Consider the following 21,569-nt stretch of genomic DNA (forward strand, 5'->3'; position numbering starts at 1 on the left):
GTGCTCTGACATGAACTGTCAACTGTGGGACCTTATATAGACAGGTGTGTGCCTTTCCAAATCATGTCCAATCAACTGAATTTACCACAGGTGGACTCCAATTAAGTTGCAGAAACATCTCAAGGATGATCAGGGGAAACAGGATGCACCGGAGCTCAATTTGGAGCTTCATGGCAAAGGCTGTGAATACTTATGTACACGTGCTTTCTCAATTTTTTTATTTTTACTAAATTTGTAAAAATCTCAAGTAAACGTTTTTCACGTTGTCATTATGGGGTGTTGTGTGTAGAATTCTGAGGGAAAAAAAAGGATTTAATTCATTTTGGAATAAGGCTGTAACATAACAAAATGTGGAAAAAGTGATGCGCTCTGAATACTTTCCACATGCACTGTATAGCTGTGGCTCTGACATTTTAGTTTTACTCCACTGAGCACTGAAAGAAGTTTTGGAAGTTACCATTGTTTTTTCATATCTTTACCTGCTAGTTAATATATTTACTATTATTAATAATAATAGTAATAATACATTTTATTTATATAGCGCCTTTCCCATGCTCAAGGCACTTTACAGAGTTTAAGAAAGAAAGGCAGGGTATACAGTATATAGCATTGTACTAAACCAAAGAAATAAATAAAGAGGGGTAAAATAGTAAATTCAGAAAAAAAGCCAAACAGACAACATAATTGATGGTCTAGCACACACACACAGGTTACATGAGCATCTTGACATTGAGGTAGACGGAAAGAAGGGTAATAACGTCAGGTAGAGCTAAAAGCCTTTCTGAACAGATGAGTTTTGAGTTATTTTTTAAAAGAATTCATGGAGTAAACTGGTCTAATCAATTTCGGTAGGTCATTCCAGAGTCTGGGCGTTATACAGCTGAAGGCCCTGTCACCCATTGACTGTAGATTAGTATGAGGTACAACAAGATCTTTTATTCATTCATTTTTAAACCTCCATAATCCAGTGCATGGTGCACTGGGTGAAGATGAGGAATAACTGAAGTGTTAAGGCCTGTCAATCGTAGGGCATTCTAATTGATATGGGACAAATTTTGAGTCAATAATAAATCTAACACATGCATAGTGCTGGTTTGTATCACAATCTGAATTGTTTATACACTTTTTTTACAAAACAGTTTACGTTGACTTTTTACTGAAAAAGGCAGTGTAGTGCAAGTGGATTGAGGGATAAGGAACACTTCCACTTGTTTTTTTTTTTTTTCTTTTTTAGTGTAGGATTTGAGTGCAAGCAGGCAAGTGGACTGAGGTGTCAGCATTAAATATAGATGGGTAAGTGTAAGACATACAACAGAAGAGGACGCGGTGAGAGGAAATGGGCATCAGGAGGAATGCTCTGGAGAAGCCAGATGTGAGTTGCACAGCCCATGGTAAGGCTCAGAAGCTAAGCTGAAGACAGACCTGGGGATGTGTATGAGCTGCTGTTCTGCAGGGAGGCGTTAGTATGTCACTGATGTCTGTGCTTTGGGGTTATGATGCCATATATCCTAGAAAATCACATAGTGTTACCCTGGAAAGATCTGTTCACACCCTGGCTAGATTTTCATACTGGCGTGACCAGGATCCCACAAGCTGATTTTTTGTGGTTTATAAATTTGGTAGCTGCAATTGCACAAAAAAAAAAAAAATGAAGATCCAGACAAACAATTTTTGTATTGTGTTCTAATAAACTTAACCATTTTTTGGTAGGCACTATAGTTCTCTTGATTTTTTTAAATAAAAAAAATAAAAATGTATCTTTGTGGTATGCCTGAGCTATAGGTAGGGTGTGGTTCACATTCTAATCCCATGGTCTGAATGTGTTGATATACAAGAGGAGAACTCTGCCTTACAATACAGCTTTTTAAAAAGACTGGGGTTTACCAGAGGGGTTTTAAGGAGAAAGGAAACAGGAAACAACAGTGCTTAAGCCATGTTCAAAATATTATTCAATTTCTTTAGTCCTTTCTTCTGTTAAATAAGCCCCATGCTCCCAACCTGGAACAGAGACGCAAACTGACATATTAAACCATATAATAAATCACTTTCCTACTGACTCCAATGTGAATTCTATTCATTTTTTTATGCTTATCTTTAGATTTATCAGGTAGTTCAATTATCTGGCATTACACCTTATAATTAATTTCTAAAAAGTTTATTCCTAAAATAAACACTGATGATTGGAATGACATCAGCAACATAAATTGTGCTATGCAAATAACGCTGCTCCGGATCTTGACTTTTTATCATGTCATAGTTTGTCTACCTGCGCTGCAAATATGGACACTATTCATCTATCCAGCCATTTTTTAAACTTTCTTTCTGAACACAGAATTTCAAAGAAGCCAGGTGGTCCTAATCTGGGATCCTGAGGTTGTTTGTCATGTAGTGTGTGCGGCAATGCACTGTATCATTGCATGCTCCTAACCTCCTCCTCCAAGCATATCCACATAGCACGTAGCCACAAAGGTACAAAGGAACACACCAACACTTACACTTTCCAAGCCGGTTTTAAAGTTTCAAGAAATCTACAACTGAAGAACTACCGTAAACACGGGGAGAATATATCAGCTACACACAGACAGCACTCCAAGACAGAATCGAAGTGAGGTCCAAACTGTGTGAGGCAACAGAGGTAACCATTAGTTTACAAGCCCACCCATGAATTACACCAAATTGTTCAACTATACAGAGAAGGTGTACAGGACGGTAGTGAGACCAGCTGTGTTATATGGGTTGGAGACGGTGTCAATGACCAGAAAGCAGGAGACTGGAGCTGGAGGTGGCAGAGTTAAAGATGCTAAGATTTGCATTGGGTGTGACGATGATGAACAGGATTAGAAGTGAGTACATTAGAGGGTCGGCTCAAGGTGGACAGTTGGGAGACAAAGTCAGAGAGGCAAGATTGCACTGGTTTGGACATGTGCAGAGGAGAGATGCTGGGTATATTGGAGGAAGGATGCTAAGGATAGAGCTGCCAGGCAAGAGAAAAAGAGGAAGGCCTAAGAGAAGGTTTATGGATGTGGTGAGAGAGGACATGCAGGTGATGGGTGTGACAGAACAAGATGCAGAGGACAGAAAGATATGGAAGAAGATGATCTGCTGTGGCAACCCCTACCAGCAAAAGAAGAAGAAGAATTTAAACTGTGTATGTTTAAGGCATATAAACTCATTTTTGTAAATAATTACTTTTATTACATGTACACTGATTGCTTTATTGTTTTGTGAATTCCTACCATTTAGACTTGAGGATTGTGGGGTCTGTGAATGAAGCAAAACTCAAAGCATAGTGTATAATGCAGTTCAACTAAAGGCGAATAGCAGATTGCATTGGGAATAAGCAAACATCCTATAGCAGTTACATCAATAATTATTTTAAAAACATCTATATACGCAGGAGTGCCTGCATGAGTCATGGCTTTTCAAGTATTTCTTTAGTAGTAGTAGTAGAATATTATCACATGTACAGAGAAAAGTGAAATCCTTACTTCCATGTTCAGCTACGATGCAACACATCTCTACTCTCTAACACTCTTCAGTGTGAATAGGAATATTTTGACGTAAAGCATATTGTATAGAGTTTTATTTAATACACAATGCATGGAGTAAATGTTATAAGGAACAATCAAACCTAATCACTACCTTTTACCTTCTCTAACCACCTCATCCACTTCCAGAACTTGACTTCCCAGCAGCAGGGAGTGAGGAGCTGGAGTCCATTCCAGTAGTAACTAATTCTGTATGGATTGTTCACATATGGCGTTTTATTGTACATGTTTCATAATAATTCATAATGCATCAGTTTGAATTGGCTATCACACAGCAGGCATTTGGACTGTGTCAAAAAACTGAAGCCTCATTTAAAAATCAGAAACATACAGGGAGGTCAAGTAAGGACCCAAGCTAGAAATCCACCAAGAGTCCAATGGGTTCTCATCAGCGTGTAATCAGAATCAAGACTGATGGTAACCAGGAGAATTACATTTTTTTAGGGGGACGCAGTAATTAAAGCCTGGAGGTGGAGTGCTGCCTTGAAAATAAAACTGGAAAATAAATAAATAAATAAAAGTATTTTCAAGATTCACATTCTACAACAACACTCCCAGCATAGACACAACTTGATAATATAAAAAAAAAAGGTTTATAACAAAAAAAAAAAAATATCTTTACTTCTGTTCCCATTCAACACAACAGGATTGTTAATATATATGTTCTACTGTTAAACAAAAGAAAACAACAACTCCTGAATAGAATGTGAAACCACCAGTACAACCACCTATTATCGTAATTTCAGGAGAAATCCATCACCTCATACACATCGACCTAACAAATTGCCAATAGCCATTTGTGAAAGCAAGTCAGGTCAGAGCACTGCTTACATCTTACAATTGATGCTGAAGGCCTGATGTGAAAATACATGCAAAGAATTACTCCTCCTTGAATATCTGTATACAGCGCCCAAAGTACATGTTAAAACTATGATGTTGAACTGACCTGTATCTCTGGTAGTCATCTTCATCTTTGTCCTGACTAACAAGTTCATTGGGGCACGCTTCATTGCCTAGAAGACTAAGATATTCCAATGAAGGAGTCATTTCGGAGAGGTGATCCAACAGAATTTCAATATCTGTGATGTGTCAGACAATAGAGGTTAAGGATACAATCCCGTCAATTATAACTGCCTTTATGCTACAACTACTGTTTGCCATCCGCTTGTCACTACGAGCGGTCAAATGCACTGCCGCACTTTACAGCCTGTCAAAGTCCTCATGGAAAAAGCAAACTGGGGTAAATGTAATGTGGAGTTTTTTGGCACGGTTTGAAAGAATTCAGCTGTGTTCTCCCATGTTTCTTTTTTGATTTCCTAGGTGGCTTGGTGCAGAACATTAAAACATTGACAAAATGATGGATGTCATGTGGTAAAACGGTTAGCGATTGTTGGAGCTGTGAAACTTTTTCAACGTGGAAACAAACAGCTGCTTCACAGCACATTCATCACTAATACATTCACTTCATTGGAAAATAAGCCTAAAGTGTCAAAATACAACAGCACTAATGCACCACTTGAGTATAAATGCTTCTGTGCCACGGGAAGACATAAATAATTACCCCATTAGTATGTTCAGGCCACTTCAGAACTAAATTTAGTTTTGAAGCTTTGACATTAACTTCATGCGTGCAATGCTTTCACCACACAGAAAGGCTCCTTACACTCTCATTGCAATGCTTGGTGAACCCGGCAAATAAATCTTTTAAAGGGAGACTTGATAAACTGTTATCACTTGGTTAAATAATTCTGCCAGCATTATTTTTACAATTTTGGTAAACTTATTTTGAAGGGGCCTCCCAAACTAACTCTGGCTATGGATCCATATTACTAAAATATATACAGATTTTTTTTCACTAAAACATTTACTTTCCTTAAGATATGCGTTTCATAGGCTAAGTATAAATACCTCTAGGGGCCATTATGGTGTAATTTAATGGTTCTACAGAAAAATGTGCTATATTCTTATGCAGAAACACATTTATCAAAATAAACGCACTTATTACTTCAAAAAAATGGAAACTGTTGGGATGCTGAGAGGGATTTCTTTTTTTTTGCCTTGTGTATCACAATGATATTTAAATAATATAAACCACACTTGATTTAGGAATGAAGCACACACATTACTGGTGCACATTTAGTAATATAAATCTAAGCAATACAGAGCCATTTCTTTTTGTAGCTGCACTTAAATAAAATGGTGGTATTCATCATTACCAGTAACGCCATTTCTGAGGCAAGGTATGAGGACTTTATAAAGGCTTTTGACAGCATTGGTTGAGAAAATGAGCAATAAAACAGGATGTCGTCTGAAAGTTTAAATGGCATTTATTATAACTATGTACGCCTAAATACAGATCATTCGCCTATTCCTAATATTTAAAAAAAAAAAAGTTATAAAGTTTACAAAATATGTGCTTTCTCTTCAAATAATTATTTAGGAAACATATTCATAAGAATAAACGTACACACATACATACTGTAGATAGATAGATAGATAGATAGATAGATAGATAGATAGATAGATAGATAGATAGATAGATATACATACAGTGGACACACAGGCATATAGACATAAAGAAGCAGAAATATTATTATTTACTTACAGGTAGATACATAAACAAGTTATACATTATTAAATACAGAGAGAGGTACAAGAAGACAGACAGATAGATAGATTTACATATAGTGGATGGACAGGCTTACAGACTTATACAAGCAGACATAATATTATCATTTATTTACAGGTAGATGCATAAACAAATTATATATTAATAAATACAGAGAGATGTACATGAAGATAGATAGATAGATAGATAGATAGATAGATAGATAGATAGATAGATAGATAGATAGATAGAATAAGAGAATCACTTCTATTACACCTTGTGGTACATTTCATAAAGGCTGCGTTTTGCAGCCTGCATTGCTCCACTAGAGGTCACCCTGCCACATATCCTAGCTCTTTTCCACTTAAAAGAAAATATTTTGCAAGTTTTAAAGTCAGTTGTAATACTTGCCTTCAAAACACAAGTCCTTCATATTTATGGTACTTAATTAGAAAATAACAATGGGTTTGCACCCTTCATACAGCATTTCACAGCTTGAACATATAATATTATTACCTCTTGAAATCTGTCTGAAATCAAATGCACAAAAAAAAAATTAAGAAAATATTTATATACCGTACATATATATACAATATATATATATATACGTGCACAAAGGATATGAGGTTCTTGTTGAGTGTTAGGGTGTGGAGGTGCTGTAATCTGGGCAACTGAAGGTCATTTCCGAGGAGATTGTTGTCCACAATCAGTTCTTCCAGGCTAGTGAATGCTTTCAGTGCTTCTAGTGACCTGCAATGATAAGGCAACAGGAAAAATGATATGCCACTAAATCAAGAAGGCTATTATGTGCAGAAATAAATATTTCAACCTTCCCTTTCATGAGCTGAAATAGTTTTGGTTTGGGCCTGTCAAAGGAGTGAATGACAAAAATTAGTGGCAGAGAGATCGCTGGCATGGCACCACATCCTTCACAGGCTGGCAGGATGAAAGATGGGGGTCACTTAGTGAGTAGCCAGGATCCAAAACAAAAGGCTTAAGAAATGGGGTCTGCAGGATGAATTTGTCAATGTCTTGTGCCTTGAGGCACCCAGCCTCGCCTGACCCCAACCTCCATTCCCAAGATAAATAACTCTGTCACAGTTCACCTTCACTCCCTGGACACAAATTTAAGTTGTCATCCATCATTTCTAGAGAGAAATGTAATATTCCTCCAAAGGTAATGGATATAACTTTAAGACTATTGTGCAATCACACCCATGGGGTTTGAAAATTTACTTTTTAACACACTTTTTAATCTTTTGTAAAATGGCTACTGAACCATGCATTTTTCCCTCTTATGTTGTTTTCACTGAATAGTAATGACTGAGTGTCACCGTCAATCCGGTGCTGGGGTTCTTCCAAAGTTCAAGCAGTACAAGGTGCACAGAGCTGCAGACTGCTTTTGTTTTTTTATTTATTTTACATTGAAATATTACACATTGCATAGCATCAGGCTAACAATAACAGCACAGACCGTAGAATGGCGCTTTATTAGAAATGAGAATGCTGCTGTAGTATACAAAAGGTCACGGTATAAAAACAATGTTTTGTATTACTTTAATAATAAAATGATAAAAAAATCAACTATTATTTGTACATGTGAAGCAAGTTATGGTGACATGGTAATCCACCTGGATTCTCATTGATGTCCTTATAACCGCTAAGTCATATATGTTACACAGGCAGTCTAAACAGTTCTTTGTACAGCAACACACAACTTTCTTTTCTGAATATGACACCATCAGAAAAATAAACTTGATTTGTACATTATATCTAACACTACAAATGCGGTAAGACATACAGTTCGAGTTGCTCAAGACTCTATCTGCATTAAAATAGCAGCTGCTCTGTTGATTTGAAAATTTTTTGATAATAAAAAAATGATCAGAAAAAAGGTGTCTATTCCTATACACTGGTACTGGTATAGTACAGTGTACACGGAGTGTAGATCTGGGTTCTATAGTGCTGAAAACAATTCTGAAGATACCCCTTTCTATGACAGTAATTTTGCATTTTATTGCAATGATGGAGAAACTGCAGTTCTCAGCACAGCTACACATAGGCTGACCAGATTTTCATAGTCTCAAAACAGGATGCAACTTATTAATTAAGTGATAAAGCAGAGGTCAACAAATAATTCATTTGTTTATTTAATTGGCAAGTGGAGGTTCCCCTTCAAGTGCATAAAAATGGGACAGTTTATTCTTTATACTCCAGCTATTAAACAGGACACAATGAATAAAAATTGGACTGTCCCAGAAAAAAACATCTGGTCCCCCTAGCTACATAGCAAAACTTGGCAATGGCGCTTTCCACCAGACAGCACTCCTTTAGACAGCTAAGCACAGTAAACTTCAATGACATTGTCCGCTGAGTCAGTGACATGAATCTCTGCCAGATGATTCTGAACACAACCCGCAGAACGCAGCCTGGGAAGATGAATTGTGAACATGACAAAAAGGGGCAAAATCAAAATATGAAGGTTTGAGGTCCAGAAAGTTTTAACTTCATTAATTACTCTAGCAGCTTCTGTTCAATGAGAAGACAGGAACTGTGGTGGGTCCAGGTAATCAGAAGCTGTCATTGCATTAACCGAAACTGTGTCTGTCTGGTGAGAAGCCATGTGTTTCACTGCTTAACCAATCTGTGTGAACCAGAGTGCTTGCCCTATACTGTATTTCAGGGGTCCCCAACTCCGATCCTGGAGGGTCACAGTGGCTGTAGGTTTTCACTCTAATCCTTCTCTTAATTAGTGACCTGTTTTTGCTGCTAATTAACTTCTTTTGAATTAATTTTAATTGACTTGCTTTCTAAGATTTGTTCCCCTGAATTTCTTTATCGTTCCTCTGAATTGCTTCATTTCAGGGGAACAAATCTTAGAAAGCAAGGTCACTAATTAAGAAAAGGGTTAGAATGAAAACCTGCAGTCACTGCGGCCCTCCAGGACCGAAGTTGGAGACGCCTGCATACTGTATGCATGTGTAGACATCAAGGCTGCGTGCATCTGCCAAGGAAAAGGTCAGTTTAATTCCATGATGAAAAACTAAAGAAGATTAAAGACATTTTTCAGCTATATAGCCTTTATCAGAGGATGAAAAATAATACATATAATATATACATATAAACCAATGAATTTTAAACGATGTATGTGTAAATGGTCGATATGGACTAGTGTCTGACTCACACTTTGGTGATGTGTCCTTTAACTGGTCAAACAAGTTTAGTAAATTGATGGGTTGATATACATTGGAATGGATATATCTACCTAAACTAATATCCAAAGAATATAAAGAAACAATGAATACACTTGACTTGAGCATTCACAGTTTTCAGACTCTTTCTCTGTACGTTTAGCATTCATTTACTCTTATTTTCTCCACTCTAGCAGCCCGCATCTTCTCTTCTTTCGTCGGCATCTTTTCGTATTAAAACTGATTAAGTCAGTGTTTGTGTTCAATTACTTAGTATGCTTTCTTAAATTTTTCACTTAAGCTGGCACTTAAGTCTGCAATCTGCTTCAAGAATGATTTAAGATATGAAGAAATAGGGGAAGTGACGGCGAAGGTGATAGGAATGAGAACAGAGCTCATACGCATGTGCCGCTCGGCCACCCTACTGGCCGCTGCCGAGAGATGATTCTACAATAAAATTAAATAAAAATAAAAAGAGGAATAACCTTGTAGGTCAATCATGACTGCGAAAGCAGATAGTAGATGTCACGTAGTATATGTGTGCCAAATTTCAGATGAATAGGTCAAATGGTTTGCGAGCTGCAGGTGATTTAAAATCCTGGACAGACAAACGAACAGCCATGGTAGCATATTATATATATATATACATATATATACATATATATATATATATACACATATATATATTCACACAAATTATTTTTGTGTTTCGTGTATAATCTATTCCTATCATAGAATTCCTCCATACTCTGTACATATGTATTCAACAATGCAAAACAAATTATGAATGAACAATGAACTTAGTAATAATAATAATAATAATAGATTTTATTTAAATAGCACCTTTAACATATATTAAAAAACATATCATGCTTAACAAAAAAAGATGTCCAAACGTCCCAGAGTCATAACTTTAAAGATTTTAAGATGATTACAAAAATAAACAGATCTACAGGATGTCCCAGGATGGCCAATACCCGGATGAAACGTTGCTAGTTCATATAAAATTCACTGGTCCTATAACTGAAAATTAGCAAGAAAGGTAATTCTTGAAGAGAGGCATAAAGAAAAAATGACCAGGCATCAAGTGGGACAATCCCTTTAGGATGTTGCCTCTAAAAATTGCAATTTTTTATAAATCCAGAGTTTTGTGTCACGATACTTGCATCCTAAGCAAAAAAAAAAATAAAATTGTACCTGAGTCCCCTTACACCTGTCTAACTTTGACATTTTTGCCCTGTACTGTTATTAGCTGCTCAGTTAAAACCACGCTGCATTACACATGGGGTTCCTTATTAATTGTTGTTTTCATGTCATCGCTGTAGTGTGCACTTGGTGATTTAATCAGCTAAATTCACAGTCAAGGGAGAAGAAAAGGATCAAATCTAATATAAGATGTTGATGATCAACACTCAAATTGCCTTGCCAATAAAGCAAGCCTTCATTTCACATAAAACATTTAACTCTTCATTTGGGGAGCACTTATTAATAAGCAAACCAAAAATGAGAAAAAGATAAGCAGGCTAAACAGAATTATTTCTTTCTGCCATTGCCCTACATTAGTCAAAAGTGGGAATGGGCTGGATTGGTAAACAAAAATGCATAGTTTTACAAAATGACGTTTAAAGAATTTATAAAATGACAACCAATGTCCACAATAAAAGGAGGAATAATCCTTAACCACTTTTATTGTGCTTAAGAGGGCAATGGCAGGTACGTTTTCTGTCTTTTGTTTGTGAAAGCTAATAAGTGACATTGAGCTGCGTGTGCACACTGCTTTTCTCAGAGCTCTAATGACCTGAAAGCCGCCCATTATTTCACCCACAGGTACCATCTCAGCTGCCTCACTGCAGGCCTCACACCACACTCCCAGAAGAGCCCCGGTGCAGCCCTGAGATTTTCATTGCAATTTCCAAAGTCACATCAAAATGACAAAACATCATAACGCATTCAGCTCTGTCTGATTCAAATGGAAAGAACATTTAGTTTCCACTGTAATTAACCCTATTCTTGTTAAGATAATTATGATCAAGCTCCTTGTCACAGCTAATATCACAGGATCATCGCCTATGGCTTACGCATCGCCCTCATTAGCTTACCAAAACAGTGTGCAAAAACAAGCGAGAGGCACCGGCCTCTCCTTCTAAGGAAATAATAAAAAGAAATAAAGAAAATGAAAAAAAAAAAAGTAATATAGACGCACAGTGAAAAAAATTGAATATACTGCCACATTAGACTGATGCCTACAGAAAGAAAAAATGAAGGTGTCACCATATTTAAAAAGTTTTCTTCTCATCTTCTTTATTTTTCCATCATTACCTTTCATCCTATAATTAATTATTAAGAGGCCATCACAAACATATTTAGTTGCGTAATTAAAGAGAAGACTTTCTATATACCTACATTAATGATATACTAGTGTAAACAGTAAGAAAATCTCACTATTGAACATGTGAATCGCTTCCTTCATTAAACTGAAACGTTATAGTGCTATTTCATAAAGTTTATATTTCTGCCAGTGACTCCAGATAGAGTAGCATGCCAGCCCTCCTTTTGCAGATAGAATTGGGCTTCACTGCGAGTGACGGCTGGCTTGATGGCAATATTTCATACTTCTAATGAAGACATGCAGGAACATTGCTCTCTGTTTTTTTGGACTACAAAGCTTCAGGAATAGGCTTTCACCACTCAAGAATATTCTTTAGGTAACACGTCTGGTGACATGGAATGACAGAACAACATTTCCCACTGGAGATGGTCAATAAAGACATATGCACAATGAAATGAAGGTGTCATCTCTGAAACCTAATTTGCCACCATGACTGTAAGCAAAGGGCGCAAAATGATGCTCATTGATTTTGTCAGCGAAGGCAAGACATGATGCGTACACTCTCCGAGATTCCTGTCTGCACCATCACCGATCCCTGTCCCTATCCCTAATGATCACACACAATTACAGAAAGCCATTCTCTTTGCCAGGCACTGCTAACTTGAGTTCAACCTGCTTTTTTAGAATATGGACCACTTGATGCGACACAGCATTAGTAACTGTCTCGTAATAATCATCGAGCGGGCTATTTGTCATTGTATTGTAGTAATTGTTTGACAGGATACCTAACACAGGATAATTCCTTTTAGATTATGGAACTAATGTACTTTAAGTGTATAACTTAAGATAAAATAAGAAGAAAGAAGCAAGCTAATAATTTTAGCTGTGAAAGAACAGCTGACAACTTTTCTAAATGTCAAGGTAACCAAAATTGCTTACTCACTGAAGATACTGAAAGTCCACTTCTTCAAGGCTTTGAAAGCAACAATCATGCAGAACATCTGAACAAAGTCTCCTGCAGGCCACCAATAACTGGGATGGCTGCCTTGTACACTGAGGAGGTCAGTTTAAAACAAATTCCAAGAGGTCACTACCTAAGACACTGTTTTCAGCCACACTTCCAACTTGTCTAAACCTCTCTATCAGTAAAGTTCAGATATTGTATTTACATTTTAAAGTAGACTTTATGTGCCATCTTTTCTCATGAAGGCAGACATAACAATAAAATCTCAATTAATGTAGTTAAGAGTCCAATTCAATGTAATTTAGTTTATTTCTATATAGCACTCTTCAGGGAGTGTAGGCACAGAGCACTGTGACAAGTCCTCGGGTAGAACAAAAATATAAACTTTATCAATTACTAATTTCAAAATCAGGACACATAAAGACTTCTTTAAACAGAAAGGAAAACAAAGTACTTTGAAAGTGATTAACATAAATGGAGCCAACCTAAACCTGTCTATTAATTAATTGTTAAACTATGTCATCTAACAACTGCAGATGAAACAGTAATGAATGCACCAGAATAAATTCTACTAAGTATTTGTTTCAAATTCTGGTTCGGTGTAAATGCACACATTGTGCCTGAAACAATTGTGTTGGTGTGATATGTAAAAAGCCACATTTCCATATGGAGATAAATAAAGTTCTATCTATCTGTCTCTTGTCATGAGACAAAATAGTGGAGGGGTCCTCAGGAAATGCTGGACCAACTAGGCCTCCCTATTTAATGCCAAAGTCCAAACAAAAGAACTGAAACAAGCGCTTAGTGGCGCAAGTACAGAAAACAGGCGTACAAACTGCCTGGTTAGCTTGCTAGGCTTGTCTGTTTCAAAGGCTCTAGTGAGCTGGTCAGGACCGGGGATGTCCGACATGCAGGAGTTCTGCATCTTATCTGATGCCTGTTTCTTTTGGGGAAGTTGGTACTTATAGTTCTTGATTAGAAGAAACAGGGTATCTAACAGGGTCATGGGCAGGGTTCACTTGCCCCCACTGGGCATTTATTTAGTAGTGCAGAGAGCACAAGAGACAATAAAGTTAGCATAAGTGCCCCCTCTCGCCTGGAGACAGCATTGCACGTGTCCAATGGGTGATTTTCACCCATGCGTGAACTCTATGTATCTATCTTATACTTAATTTCTTTACAAAGGAGATCATGATGGTGCTCACGGTAAAAGAAAATTTTGTTGAAAATGAAAAAAAAAAGCTTAAAATTTTAAATTAAATTTAAAACAGCTTTATGTAACAGAAAACCTAATGCTTAATAAGATTATTTCAAAACTTTCAAAAATGTGATTACTACAAGAAACGTTAAAATGGAAATGACAGTGAATAAAAAATATTTACCAAGGTTAGCTGGGAAATTACCATCTTGTAAATTTTTTATTGCATCACAACTGCTTATTATCATCAATGGAGAGGAACTGAAAATTAGGGCACAGAACTCGTCAAACTATTCAACAGTCAGAGTTCTACTGAGTCTGACAGAAGTCAGATATGTTACTCAAATGAGGGAAAATCACATTGGCCTTTTTACTCTCATGCTTTGTAGATGTTGTACATGTGCCAAGCTGATCTGCTTTTTTTTAAATCCTGTCTCGTCTGATTCGGTGTCTTGTACTCGATGTATTCATCACTGTTAAAGCAAAATACTGGATACAGTACAAAAGTTATACAGGAACTGCAAGGTTTACCAGTAGTGGCCATTCTTTCACTCACTGTTTCTAATGGACCAAGATGTGGAAGACAGTAAGCATAATTAAAAACTCAGCAGTTAATGTTTGAAATTAACTTTTACATTTGACCACAAGTTAAGAAACTTCTTATCCTGTTTAGAGATTTATATACTCTGAACAAACATATTATATAGATAAAACCGAAAAAGAAATTAGTGAGTATACATGCTTAAAAAATTAGTCAAGTGTCGCAGATGGCCAGGACAATAACCTGGCCGGGAAATTTTTATAGTGGAAGGACCAGTGGAGAGAATGGGCACAGGGCCCTTGGATCACTAGGTGGCAGCCTCCTGGGCTGCTATGATGCCACCGGTTCCTGCAGAACTTCATGAGAGTTGGAGTTTTCAGGCTTTTTATTAGGCTTCTGCCTTACCTGGAAGTGCTTCTGGACCACACTGTCGGGATCCCAGAAGTACTCCTGGGTGCCTGAATAAAAGGAGCCAGCTACTCTAAGAGCCAAAGTCTGGAGCGAGAAAGACAAACCTTGCTGGAGGAGGTGGAGGCAGAAAGAGAGAGAAAGAGAAGAAGCCAAGGAGAAACAAGAATAATGGGGACCGTACTTGTGCTCTGTATTGTACTGTGCTGCTTGTGGAAAAGGTTTGGGAAGTGATCCCGCTGCAAATAAACGTGTGTTGTGCTAAAACTTGTGCCTGGTGTCTGTCTGCGTCGGGTTTGGGTGGCTGGTGCACCCCCTGCAGACCACACAAGCTATAGAGGAGAAAGAAAAAAATGAAACATTGTTGGTAATGCATGAAAATTTGACACATTAACCCTATTATAATCCCAATAATAATAAGTTTCTTTACATGTGAATAACATACAAAACATAGCAATTTCTATATTTAAAATATGGGCTAGAATATGAACTTTTGGAAACACAGAGCTGTCACATTAGCAGTCATTTTACAGAATGTAGCTGTGCCTTTTTAGTTTGAATTCAATTTCTGGCTGTTGTCCATATGGAGTTTGCATGTTTCATCCATGTCTGGTTTTTCCACCCACATCCCAAGAGATGTGCAGGTTTACCGGTTGATTCCAAATTGGCCCAATGTGAGAGTGGCCCTTGTGAAGGATTCGCATAAGGTCTTACAAGGCCAGCCTCCTACTCCCACGATGCTAAATCTCAACTAGATTAAGTGAGTTTAAGATTGTATGCATGTATGAATCTAATAACTATTTTCTTTTCTAAATAGGAAAAGAATATAAATAATCATTTCTTTTACCATTAACATATTATTGTTGCAGTGTTATCACTCCTACTCAGTATCCCCTATGTACACTACATATTGTAATGGTGTTATGGCTTATAAAGACAAATACAGATCACCATTAGTGATTAAGGTAAGTGAATTATTTGGGCAATAAAAAGTGCTTGATTTTTATTATTTATTACTGAAATATATTCAATAAGTTTTTAGGATTTATCCAGTTTCTTCACACACGCTGAAGATCTTGCCTTTCCTTTCCTTGTCAAAGGGCCCTCAGATCTTATGTCTGCTAACCATTTCCTCTTTAGGTTTTACATTTATCCTTCTTTCCATTTTCACTCTTCATTCTCCATAGCAATGGCTATAGATTTTTATCCTCCCTCCAAACCCTAAAAGGCCAGTGATCACTTTATTTGTATAGCTGTCATCCATTCATCATCGTTGCTCCGACAGTCAAGTTATGATGAAGCTTTGATTTAAGCCCTTTCATTTCCTTACTTCCTAAAGCTCTAAAGAGCCCATAGCATTCTGTAATAAATGCTAAGAAAAAAATGCCAGAAAGTAATCCAAGAAAAGAAAACAAAAAACCTGACAATAATGGCAAATGCAATAAATACTTTGTTTAGGACCGTGCTTGCGGTTTAATTAGTTAAACCTTTATTTCAGCTCCTTAAACGGCCTTAAAAGGGACTGATGTTTATTTTTTCCAGCAAGCCGCAGAAAAGACGTTCACCCCAGGATTTGCTGTATAAGCCAAGTGCAGTGTCAGTTCAAAGACAGGATCCCAACCAACTCCAGTGTGGAAAAAGTAATGTTTTTATTCCAATAAAGCAGCAGAGGCTCAGGAGTGACAGGCAAATTGACGTGCTGTTCAGAGGGCAAAAGATAAATGTTTGATGAATTGGCCAATGCTAGAGGAGTGATGGGCTTCATATGTGCATAATGGACTAGCCGCCTTTCAGTTAAGATTGCCTGCCAAGATAAGAAACCATAACGAATGGGCAAGCAGAGCTGAGCCATAAAAAGTAGGATTTGACTGGTTTTAATAAACTTAAAAAAAAAAAAAAGTAGGAAGAGAAATGTTTATTGCAATGAACATTGAGGAAAGATCACGTCTGGAAGAAAATCAGAACAAAAGGAGCCATAATTAACACAGGCTTGTTGTGCATTTTATTTTTCTAAAATAAGTCTTGAATGCTTAGCAATAAAGCAGTGGTTACATTAAAAACAGATGCAAGTTTAAAATGGTGGGATGATAAGCATTTTAACAAGTGGCTGCCATCCTTGAGCAACTGATATGGTGTTAAAACGAGTGATGCTGATACAACGCATGAAATCAAATCATAAGAGTACTAAACTCTTAAGAGCCTTTTATGCTTCAGTCAGTGTTAAGAATAAGGTAATCATCAAGTGCTGAATGAATGGGATCAAAGCAGGAACGAACAGACAGTCAGACAGACAGATAGATAGATAGAAGCCAGTACTTTTAGAATTTCAGTTCAACATTTTTGCTCCATGCACTCCATTAAAAATAGGATTTCCCAATAAGGCGATACACGAATCATTAGTTTTGCTTAATAAGTAGAATGTATATACTGACTTTACTATAGTATTTAAGAAAGAAACAGATGTCAGTGGGTCAATTTTGGACGATTTTGCCTTTTCTTTAAATAAGAGCTAACAGAAGTTTCCCTCTTTCAAGGTGTAACACAAACCTTTAATATTAAGGACACAGTATTATTAGAAAATAGAAACATTTTGATCCAACTCGTCTGGTCACTTTGTGTGAAGAAGAATGAGTAAAGAGCATTCATTGCAACAGAAGAACTGGAATTTCACACAGATAACCAGGCATCTAACATATGTGACGATTACATGCTCCAGTGTGGGCAGCGAAAGCTTCAGTCCTGACTGCCATCTGCTTCACAAGAATCTAGGAGTGGAACCTCACTTCCTTTCATTTTAAATGAACATGCAAATAGCTGAATCACTCAGAAGCTTACAATCAACGCTCACAATCTATGTTTATTTGCAAATTAGAATTAGTCAACAATTATACAAGTGACATGTTTATCACACAATAACACCTTTTGATTGAAGGGAATAAATGAAATGCATAAAGAAAAAGGAATCTATGCAAATAAAAGAGAAAAACACCCTCTACTAGTGCCCACCACTATTCTGTGAGGAACAGTAAAATACAAAACAGAGTAGATGACCAAGCCAACCTGACAAAACAGAGAGGGCAGCAGACCACAGCCAAGAGAAGATGAGGAGAAAGGTGAGCAGCCAATCACCCCCATGGCTGGTAACCGATAGCCATTTTCTTATATTGGAGCCAGATTCTCTGTTGACCCTTAAGAAGAATCAGGTTATAGAGAGAACCTTTCCAAGAATAAACAGCCTAAGACAGAGGAGCTTTTTCACAAAAAGCTAATTCCAGTTTGGTGGAAATGATACGTAAAATAGACAACCTCTGCTGGATGGGATTAAGGAAAAGAGAGTGCTGCGATCCAGGAGAAGAAAATATGGAGTGAGAGAAATTTTGACAAAAAGGTTTTATGAGTAAGTGCTTGACACAAAGGACCCAAGGGTTAAAGAGAGAGGGGCGGTTTCAAAACATTTGGAGAAAAGTTTTGGTGATATTTAGGGAGAAGAGATGACAAAAGGGATCAATGGACAAACCCATGGTAAAGAGTTTATGAAGGGTAAGATGAAGCGATGAACAACAACAACAATTGATTTGTTGGACAGCCCAAAATCAACCAAGGACTGCCTCAATGGGCATTAACAGGCCCTGTTTTTGACAGCCCTTCAACCTTGACTCCCTAAGATGAAGAAAAAAAACCTTTTTGGGGAAACAAAATGGAAGACATTTTGGGAAAGTCAATTCAGAGAGAGAGAGCCACTTCCGGGTAAGCTGGACATGCAATTGGTGTCAGAAAATGGTTTAAATACAATAACTAAAACAGAACACAAGTAATCTTCTTCACAGAGCAAGATGGCCAATCTGTCATTACCTCCTCAGAAATACAATACAACAAGAGAAAATATAAAATGAAGCTAACTCTGCTGGTGACTGAGGTGTCTTGAAGATGCAGGTACTGTATGTTCTTAAAGATGGCATTCCAGAATAAGCTTGTAGAGGATGTCGCCACATTGAATACGAAGACTTATGGGAGGCTTTGCCCAATGTAACAAACAGAGTAGTGAGTGTTATTGCTGTAAGACAAGAAGGAAAAAAAAGACAAAGAGTGGATGAGATGGAAGAAAAAAGGAAAGGAAACGGTTTCATTCCACATAAAGATAAAAGAAAAAAAAAGAGGTGGGAATTGAGAACCAGGACCTTAGTGTCTGAAATTTTGTTTAATAGAATGTCCTATAAAAGTAATTTTAACTTTTGTTTTCCTAAATATAGGAAAAAGTGTAAGTGAAAAACAAAAACTAATATAAACTAAAGCACACTAACAGCAATGTTGTTGGTGTCTTTCTCAGTAGTCTGTGGAAGATGTGCAAGTAAGAATTTCATCACACTATTTACTCATGACAAGAAACTGAACTTCTTGGAACAGTTTATCTCTGTTTACACATATCTGCATGTAGTTGCACGACAACTGCAATTATCTGACTTTCACCTAAAGCCATTATCAGAGTTCTTGACCCTTTCACTGTCTGTTTCTTCTGCTGTTTTATGTCTTTTGAATACTTTTGTATCTGTGCACCTTGGAGAATTTTCAGATTTAACATTTTTTGATTTAAGTACCTCAGCTTGCCAGAGTAGGACGGTCCCTTGATTAAAAAGAGTACTTCCTATTAGCAGTCTCACATGCACTTGCACTTAATATCCACGGGTGTCCTTAGATGCAGGATGGGATTCATTATTTAACCCATACAATTCTGCTGATTAGTTGGCAATTCTGAACCAATGGATTAAGACTCCACCTAGTCTTCTCTATTAAAGACTAAAGATCAGTCAGACACAACCCAGGATAGATTTGGTTGTTGTTTCCTGCACAGTGCTTAACGGCCTTTGTCTAGTGTGGTGACTAAAACTGCTCACAAAACCGCAGACAAAGTTCACTTAATATATTATCGTTTGATTAATACTAAGCAGTTTTTTTTTAGTAACAATTAAATTGCGTCTCTCTGTTGTCTGCAGGATCCATTTGGGAATTCATTCTTTTGGAGGGTAAAATGTGAGAGAAGCTGCGAGTACAGAAACCGGTTAATTTTGTCTGATTTGTGTATTTTTGGATTCGTTTTTCTTATTTTCAATTGAAAAAAAATTAAAAATACATAATTTTCTTTATTCAACTGTTTATTATTACCTTTTTTTTACTAACTAGACGAAAAGCTACCACACAACCCAAGAAAAGGACATCAATATGAAGAATAAAGCAGTTCTCGCTCAAGGTTTCAAGCACTGCAAAACACAGAGGTATAAGAGAGAGGCTAAGACAGAAAAAGCCTCTGAAATGCTGGGTGAATTATAGACTGCCTCTCAAGATTCACAGCTCTTCGTGGTAGGAGGTTAATATTCTCACATGTCATTAGGTCTGCTGGCTCCACTGATGGCTCATTGAATCAGGCAGCAAATTATTTCCTCATGCTGCAGAGGACACCACACTTCAAAGGGAAGGAGCGGAGGTCAGGACGGCTCTCTAGTTTGATTAATGACTAGGGATCAGCAGAGGTTGCCTGTAGGTAAGAATGTGACTGAAGCTTTTGACAGCACTGACTTTTTAAGCTGGATTTGACCCGGGCCCTGGCAAACTTTGTTTCTAACACTGCCTCTGCCTGACCTGATGGGCCTTGTCAGAAAAGTTGCTGACCGAACGGCCTTTGTTACCATGCACAGAAGCTGTCTGCCCAGCATGATATCTATCTTTTTAAAGGCCACATCTTCCCAAGTGACTTCAATCAAAGCAAGTGTCAGATGGGAGAAGTCATGACAAACACATAATGTGCATCATTTGCTTACAATTTTCTGCAGCATTCAGTATGTGGTGTTGTAATGCTCTCTATTCAGACATAGAATAAAAAAGTAATACAGTGTGTATATTTTTGTTTTACACAAAGGCTTGTCAAATGGCACCTGCCAAGCACATCTTGCACATACCTTACCTCAAATTAATTTCTGTTTAACACCAAGTCACAGTTTTAACATGTTGAAAAGGATTTGATAAGAATATGAAATACATGGAAAAAAATATTTGGAGTAAGGCAGAAACAAAACAGCAGCCAGAAAAAAATGTAGTCAAATGCACCATATGCTTCAGACAATAAACAGTCCCCTGTGAACTATAAATTTGGGAAAACATTATTATTGAGCACAATGTCCAAATGGTAATCATTAAATCTTTGTCGATGTTGTATCATTAATAATTAGAGAATGGTTGTGTCCTCATTAGCACACTTTGTACTCAATTTCCCAGTATAAAATTTACAGATAAGTTTATAGAGATCCTCATCAACAGAGAAAAGCAACAAACACTAAAATTAGAGGCACTTACTACTCAAGTATTAGCTGGACACATGACTCTGAAATCTGATTTATTATTTACTGTCTTTGGAGTTCACCAGATGCAGCTTTTCTCATATAATTAGTTTATGAACTATATAGATTCTTAAAATATATTGGTTTACTGCACAAAAGTTATTTGTTTCTTTTCAGGGCATTTAAAATGTCTTCTACAATCCAAATAATCTGATTTGCATAATGACCTGAAAATTACAAAGTAAGATGAAGTAGCTTTTGTATATTATACACTGCAAAAATGCATATGTAAAAATTAGACAAAAAAAGCTTTAAATGGGAGCTGGTTTGCTTTTATTTAGCAAAAAAACAAAAATCTGCCATGGGGGTAAACAAAATTTACTTGACAAGATTTCTTAAAGTAAGCTAAATAATTGTAAATATGCACTTTCTGATAAGTCAATAATTCTTACA

The 21,569-nt window shown here is 37.0% G+C and overlaps 1 protein-coding gene across 4 annotated transcripts in view; it reads right to left on the reverse strand.

Annotated features, from left to right (window-relative positions):
* The window catches only part of lrmda (leucine rich melanocyte differentiation associated), a 1,142,584-nt gene that overhangs the window by 541,777 nt on the left and 579,238 nt on the right, over positions 1-21,569 (reverse strand). For 3 of the 4 annotated variants that reach the window (XM_039773257.1, XM_039773275.1, XM_039773266.1), the window contains 2 exons: positions 6,780-6,906; positions 4,495-4,634 (listed from right to left, as the gene is read on the reverse strand). In XM_039773257.1, the coding sequence (XP_039629191.1) occupies positions 4,495-4,634; positions 6,780-6,906 (267 nt within the window). Of the gene's footprint in view, positions 1-4,494; positions 4,635-6,779; positions 6,907-18,687; positions 18,842-21,569 lie in introns of all 4 variants that reach the window. The other variant, XM_039773261.1, reaches the window with a different exon arrangement.

Source organism: Polypterus senegalus, chromosome 1 (assembly GCF_016835505.1).
Source record: "Polypterus senegalus isolate Bchr_013 chromosome 1, ASM1683550v1, whole genome shotgun sequence".
Classification (NCBI taxonomy): domain Eukaryota; kingdom Metazoa; phylum Chordata; class Cladistia; order Polypteriformes; family Polypteridae; genus Polypterus; species Polypterus senegalus.